Consider the following 7,182-nt stretch of genomic DNA (forward strand, 5'->3'; position numbering starts at 1 on the left):
AACTGGCTCCTTGGCAGAAGCCACCTCGCCCGGGATGGGGCTCAAGCTCTGGTGCTGGTGGTGAACGCCTCACCGAGGAAAGGCAGCCATGGAGAACACGTGGCTGCTGTTAGAAACCAAAGGTTTAACCCGTCTGCATGGGGATTTATTACTTAGACCAGGCCTCGAGTGAGGGTTTAGGCAAGAAGCCGGTCAGGGTCAGGCAGAGCTCAGCGCCGTGGCAGACAGAGAGAGGGACTCGTTTGGTAGAGGTTGGTGATTTATTCCTACTCACCACTGTGCACAAATTCTATAAACATTAAAAAAATAAGTATATATAAAAGCATGTTCTTTACTCATTCTCAATACAGTGGTGCTGGCAAAGAGTAGGCTTCAATATGGGAATCAGTTGTAAAAACCAAAAAAACTCTTCAGAACAAGTCACAATATCAGCTTTTCCCCTAAAATGAAGCTGTTTCATCCATTCAGGGTGTCGAGGCACAGCCAGAGCCTCTTGCTTCCCCCCCCCCCGCGATTCAGACCAGCCAGGATATTTTGTGGGTGCATTTTGCTCAGGGGACCCTGCACCCCGGGGGATGGAAGACTGGAGCAACCCGACCTGGGAATTCACAGGAGCTTTCTTAACCTACACACTCCCACACTGGTCTGTGTCCTCAAGGAAAGATGATCAGTGACCAGAAAAGGACGTGACAAGTAGGTGTAGTGAAGTCAATCACTAGGTACCAGAAGAAATCAGCTTGAGAAATATTGTCAGAGTTCAGGATTTTGTCACAGGCACGAGGGGGAGTTTTCAAAGTGGAGGGGAAAAATAAACCAGCAGCTTGGTTGCTTTTCAGAAAATAAAAACACCCATGGAAAGTTAAGGGGAACACCAGCCTTCTGCGAGAAAACACAGAAAACCCTTTCCTTTAAAGGAAACTTCTAATCTGAAGTCAAATTAGTAATACACTAATTGGGAAACCCTCATTTATCACAACGCTCTCTTGGAAACAACCCCTGAAGGCCAATGCAATGTTCATTCCAATCTCTCCTTTAAGCTATAGGAGAGAGACAGAACTGACTGGCCAGAAATAGAAGATAAGCAACAGCTTAAAAGTTTGTTGTTTTTCGAAAACCCCAAACCCTTAAGACTAATCATGCAAAGATACAATATCCTCAAGTTCAGTGTTTCTAAACCAAAACACTCGCATCTGTTTACAAATGCAACAAGTTTCCCAAGTTTCAAGTATTAAAAAAAAAAAAAAAGAATCCAAACAATCCAGAAAAGTGTTTGCCTTCGTTCTTGTACCACTGTACAGGATAATCTTTTTAAATTAAACCTGGTGACCCTGAAAAATTAAATAGTGCTTTCACTCTCAGGAGAAGGCAGAACTTAGGTCCTTACCCATGAATGGTTTGGTTTTGTTTGTTTTGTTTTTTTTTTTAAATATTTCCAATGACTTGCTGACTACAAGGAGCGAATAACTCCACTCCACCAGATTAAATTGTGAGGGGCTTCCAAACTACACGATTCGGGCACTGATCAGCTGGCGGAAGAGTAGAAAGGGAACGTTTTTTTTTGAACACATGGCAATCCTGAGGTGATAAAAACCAACCGGCATCGCAGCACTGTCCCCAGCCAGGGCACAGACAGCCTCTCATTGCTTTGCTGATTGTCTGCCTGGCTTTTTTTCCTGCTGGCCTCTTCCACTGCCAGGTATTCCTCGGCCACGGCCACCAAACACACCTACGGGGCAGAAAGAAAGAGCATGGATGGAGCAGCAGCACTGTAAGCCAGCAACATCTCCCAGCCACTCAGAGCTTTACAGTTACGTGTGCTTTACCCAAGCACACGCTTATTTTCTAGTCTTAGAAGCAAATCCAGAGCTTTTAGCTCTCTCCTTGTCAGTTCCAGACCTCGTATTTACAAGGTGGATAAATTTATCCCCTTCGAGCAAGTTCAGTGATCCCTCCCCGGTGTGCTGAGCCCTCTAGCCAGCTGTGCTAGCACAGTAAATCAAAGTTAACTTCTGAAAAGCTAACCAAGGAAGCGATATGTTTTAAACCCGCTGGGATGAGCAGGTTATACCGTGTCCCCTGAGAGCTGTAAGGGCAAACCAAAAGCAACGAAGAGGGTGACTCATTAAGAGTGCTCAGCTGCAAAATGGGAAAAAATACATCCCTCTGTCACCACCTCGCTGCTGGACAGAGTGATCTGCTGGCCTGGAGAGGGCAGTGGGCACAGGGCACTGCCAACAAGGCAGCAGGAACTGGGAGGCTGTGGTGAGACCCACTGCAGCGGTACGAGCGTCCTCCTACCTGAGAGCTGCGTCCACCTTTGTCATGGGAGCTGCAGAGCCCACCCCCGCCCTCCCCTCCCTGCTCAGATTCACCCCAAACAGCTGTTCTAGGCAGTAGGTTTTGTCTTGGCATCACACAAGTGATAAAGGGACCACGGGTCTGCCCTGCCAGCCACCTTCTCACAAAAGGCAGAACCCAAAGGGCACCCAGTCTGGGCACCAGGCAGAAAAGCTTCTCTAGAGCCCTCTGCTCTGGTTGCTTCATCGAGGAGACGTGCCTAAACCAGAGGTAAAAACCAAATTGCTCCTAACCCTGCAGTCTTTGGGATGCTCCCAGGGCTCTGGCTGCTCCCAGAGCAAAGGCTGCTCTGCAAAGTACTTCTGAATTTGGCAAGCTGAGAAGTCAAAGACGAAGGATTACCAGTGTCAGAAACAATAATCCTTTCAACTGTGTGCACAATTATAGCTTTACTTCTGCCTGCCGGCCTCTCAACAAAATTGTCCTGCCTTTTTTTTTTTTTTTTTTCCCCTCCTCCCTTCATGTCTCAGTAATGAGAGCCAAACCTTTTAGCTAATTAGCAAATGCCGAAGCTTCCCTTTAAAATATTCCATCAGCGAATTTAAGCTGCACATCAAAACAGCAGGGAACTCCACCTCAAACAGAGCTCTCCACAAGGTGGATATTTCCACAGCAGAGAAAAATATTTCAGCTAAAATGTTTGTCCAAATGACCATATCCAAAAGAGCTGTTATGCCAAGGGCTTTGGACACTTGAAAGGGAAGGAGGAAAAATAAAGGAGCCTTCAGATTTGTAAAGGTCACTTTTGCATGCTTGGAGCTCCCAGGAGGTAGCAAGGGAAGCAGAAATTAAAGGTTTTTTTTTCCTCCAGAAGTCCCCGTGAGTCGGAGAGGCCGCACGTGGCGTGTCCTGGTGTGGTGGGATGGCCCCAGGTAGATCCCAGCTGTCCGACCAGGATTCCTCACGTAGTCAAATCAAGGGCAGCTCATTAAGGCCCCTCCGCAGGGAAGCTCTGCCTGTCGGTGTCTCACTCCCCAGGCCTCTTTCTAAAACCCAAGATCTCCCAGGCCAAACCCAATCTGCCTGTAGCAAGTGAGGACACTCAGGATTTTAAACTCCTACTGCAGGCTAAGCCTGTCCTGAGAGCAACCCCGGGGCCGAGCGAGGTGACCACAAGGTGAATCGCAAAGATGTGGCAGGAGGGGTCAGCAGGAAAGGAGAGAAACGGCCCCTGGGCTTCCAGCAGGACAGTTTGGGGAGAAAAGAGCAAATATATCTGCAAGTGCTCTGAGATCACCTAACCGTGTGAAGTGGGGCAGGGAAGGAAGAGTTGTTTTGGTGACCTATTTCTTCCTAAGTGGCAACCTCCCATTTTATCAGAAGCATGAATTATTCATGTTGAGCAGGAAAGACACAAACCCTCAGATATTTTTTTAAAAAAAATAAATCAACAACTCAGGAGATCAAAAGCCCCATTATAATGGGAGAAAAGATGATGTTTTTCTCTCATTGCCACAGTCAGAGCCCAGTCTATTTTCAAACAGAATAGCCATTTGTTTCCCTCCCAGACTTGCTAAGCTAACAGACACCAGTTCTGTAGGGCCACGCTCCCCAACTAGCCAGGAGGGGTAGAAACAGTCAAGTTCAGACTCTCTTAGACTCATGCCCAACCCCAGTAAGGAGGGAGGCACATCCCTGGCATGAATCTGTTCTATTCTTTGGCAGAGGCTGCTACAAGCGAGGCAACACGCTCGCTCAGCTAGATCTGGCACAGGAGCGGCTCCAGCTTCCCCCAGTCCTGGGATTAAAGCCGAGATGCAAGAGCCATTCCTTACACAACGGGTGAAATTAAAGGCAGGGATCCCGCTCACCCCACTCCGAGCTGAAAAACAAACAGGATCGTTACCTCGTCCAGCACCTCCAACACCACGGCCCTTCTGTTGCTTCTGCTGTTGCATCCCACCACGGCCTCTGCCCTTGGACACCACCTCTTCTTTCACCATGTCAATTATTTCATCGGGGATACGCAGGTATTTAATTGTGCTGCCACGAATGTAGCACTCTGGCATTCTCCAGAACTTGTCTCCATCCTATTGGGGAGCAACGTGTTAGGCTATGAACAAAACCTGGTGTTTTTGTATCACTTTCGAGGCATTTGAATATTTCTATCACTTCTGGAGAGCGCGCCAGCTCCGCCAATCTTTTCTGAAAGCATACATCTGCAACTAGCTGTAAAAAAGGGTGGGTTTCCTCCCCCCCCCAAACACATAGCCTTACAACCTGGGCGGAGGGCACTCAGCCACAAGCAACTCTAGTTTCAATCTGTTCCACAACTGCCTCTAACACACGCAGAAAATAAAGGAAGAGGCGGCTGAGGGAACAAGCACCTTCTCTTCTCGTGTAAGAAGGGACTCGAAAGCAGGATCAGAGAGGAGAGGGTGGTTAGTTACACACACAACAGCGACGAACAACAACTCTGGCAAGAAAAACTCAGCTGCGGCAAAGGCGTCTGCACAGCTGGGTTTCTTCTCCAACAGCCTCGGCTGGGAGTCACCTCGCTCCTTCGCTCCTCTGGGGCGTGGACGGAGCAGAGGCGCAGGTCTGGAGCCAGCTGGCTGCGGGGTGTGTGCCACCAGAGCACAGCAACTGCGGAAAATAAGGAGCTTACGGATTATATATCTATATTTTAAAAGTCTCCGGGCGGCCAGTTACAGAGCAGCCATCTCTAGATGCTGTTTGTTAGTTGTTTAATGAAGTTTCAGGGCTTCACTTCCCACATACCGAGGGCGGCTGTGGGAATAGGGATGGAGCAAAGCTGAACAACTCAGCCGCCCATGATGTAACTGGGAGGAGGGACGGGGACCCACCTCGCCCCGTTCCGCCACCGCAGCCCCGGCTCGGCAGCGGCTCCGTCAGGGTTTGGCTGCAGATGGGATCGCTCGAGCCCAGCGATTCTCAAGTGGCAGCATGTGGACGAGGCATCTGTCATGTCCCACAAGAGTAGGTTAAACAAGAACGCCTCGTTCCTTCTCTCCTGGGAGAAAATAGTCAGTTCCCCCCCACACCCCAGGAGTTATTTGGGGCAACTCTGCCTGTACAGGCAAGTCCTTCGCGCACAAGACAAGACAGAGAGAAACAGTTCTCTTCCAAAAGACACCCAGCAAACCCCGCCCTTCCTTGGATCCGCCTGGCTGCTCCTTGGCTCGGGATGCAGGAAGGGATGGAGCCGGGCTCCCTCGCTTCCTCGTTCCGGCCTCCCTGGAGTAAACAACGGCCTCCGGGGCCGGGGCTGCCCGTCCGCCGCCGCTCCGTGCCATCTAGTGGCCAGTCCCCACCAGTACCACCAGTATCACGCCGGCAGTAGCTCCAGCGCCGCTTTCACCCGGACTTTGGAGCTTTTTTTTTTTTTGCCTAAGGGAGGCAGAGGCACAGCTGATGAGCCTGGCTGCTTTCCTGTGTGACAGAATCCCTCTAGATCACTCAGAGGGGATAAAAGATGAGCTATCGCTCTTCCACAGCGGAACACTCAGCCGTAGGATGCGGCTTCTCAAGGAGAAGGACATCACCCGTGTCGTGGGCACAGATGAGGCTTTGCTACCTCCTCTTAGTCCCCCTCCTGCTAAATTCAACAGCAGTTCCTTCCCTGTTTGTCCCACCACAACCCACAAATTTCTAACCCCACTGCTCTGCCCCAAAGGTCCCTCCTCAAACCTCACTCAGGGTGTTTTACTCTGTCATGCCGACACACAAACGTGCCTCTGTGTCCCGGCAATATCACTCAGGACTTTCCTGTTGAGGAGGCAACAGGTACTGGGGGTTTGCAGAGAGATTTTTCAGAAGAATGAGGATTTCTGCCAGTCTCTCCCACAGAGCTCTGATGTTTTGAGGCAGAGAAAGAGCAGCAACAGCCAACATCCATCCGGCTGCTGCTTCCCACAGTGCACAGCTAGCAGGGACAAGACCAGACATTTCTGACTGAGGTCAAAGCCCAAAACACAGATCCCAATCTTCTGGAGCACCTTTGGCCACGGGCAAAAGTACCAGACGGCTCAGAGCCTCGGCGTGGGTAAACAACAGGCTCCTCCGTTTTGATGTGGAGAGTTAAGAGGGTGAGAGAGAAGCAAGTTAATAAAAGTTAGCACGGTGTTTGAAGCAGATCTCGCTTCTCAGACAGCGTGTGACAGATGAAAGCTCCTTTCTTGGGAAACCCAGCTCAGCATCACAGCATGGGCTACCGTGCCCCATCCTGCGCCCCCCCCCGGCCTCGCATCAGGAGCCCTCTTGGAGAGGAAATGCTCACAGGGCCCTTCTGTGCTGCGCAGAAACCCACCCTGCTAGAGAGTGCACGTGTGTTCCTTTGTTACAGTTATTATAAATAACGGTATTAAACTCGCTTTTCAGGCCAAAGTCACACTTCCACAGGAGCGATGGCCTCTGAGTTACAGCAGAGCCAGCCCAGCGCCCTCAGGGGACGCTCCCCGGGGGCACGGAGGGTGGGTGACCCCAGCCTGGGGCAGGGGGCTCCAGCCTTACCCGGGACGTGCAGATGACCTCCCGCAGGTTGATGTTCATCCAGTTGTCGCAGCTCACCAGGTGCCCGTTGTACGTCTCTCCGTTCTTCAGCTCCACCAGCTGCAAGAGACAGGAGTCACGGGGCGCCGGTCCAGGCCCGGTACGGGAACCTGTCCCGGTGTTACCGGCAAGCCCAAGGCCAGGGTGGCCCGTGGGGACCGGGGCTGGGCCGCGCTACTGGGACTCACCATGGGGTGGTTCTGCGCCGTCTTCAGCAGGGACAGAGGCAGCTACGAGAGGAAGAGAGGAAAGAGGCCTCAGGCACCGCCGGGAACCGAAACACCGACCGCGACACCTGTCTCTTATACACAT

At 51.1% G+C, this 7,182-nt stretch overlaps 1 protein-coding gene across 1 annotated transcript; it reads right to left on the minus strand.

The window, feature by feature from the left end:
* Nucleotides 1-246: 246 nt before the first annotated feature.
* On the minus strand, nt 247-7,166 carry LSM4 (LSM4 homolog, U6 small nuclear RNA and mRNA degradation associated). Its single transcript, XM_026864944.1, has 4 exons — nt 7,059-7,166; nt 6,832-6,930; nt 4,205-4,388; nt 247-1,726 (listed from the first exon to the last, which is right to left on the minus strand). Exons 1-4 carry the CDS (start codon nt 7,059-7,061, stop codon nt 1,638-1,640), a joined length of 375 nt encoding a protein of 124 aa, XP_026720745.1. The 5' UTR covers nt 7,062-7,166; the 3' UTR covers nt 247-1,637.
* Between the last annotated feature and the right edge of the window lie 16 nt (nt 7,167-7,182).

Source organism: Athene cunicularia, assembly GCF_003259725.1.
Source record: "Athene cunicularia isolate RWA chromosome 28 unlocalized genomic scaffold, athCun1 chr28_part1, whole genome shotgun sequence".
Taxonomy (NCBI): Eukaryota; Metazoa; Chordata; class Aves; order Strigiformes; family Strigidae; genus Athene; species Athene cunicularia.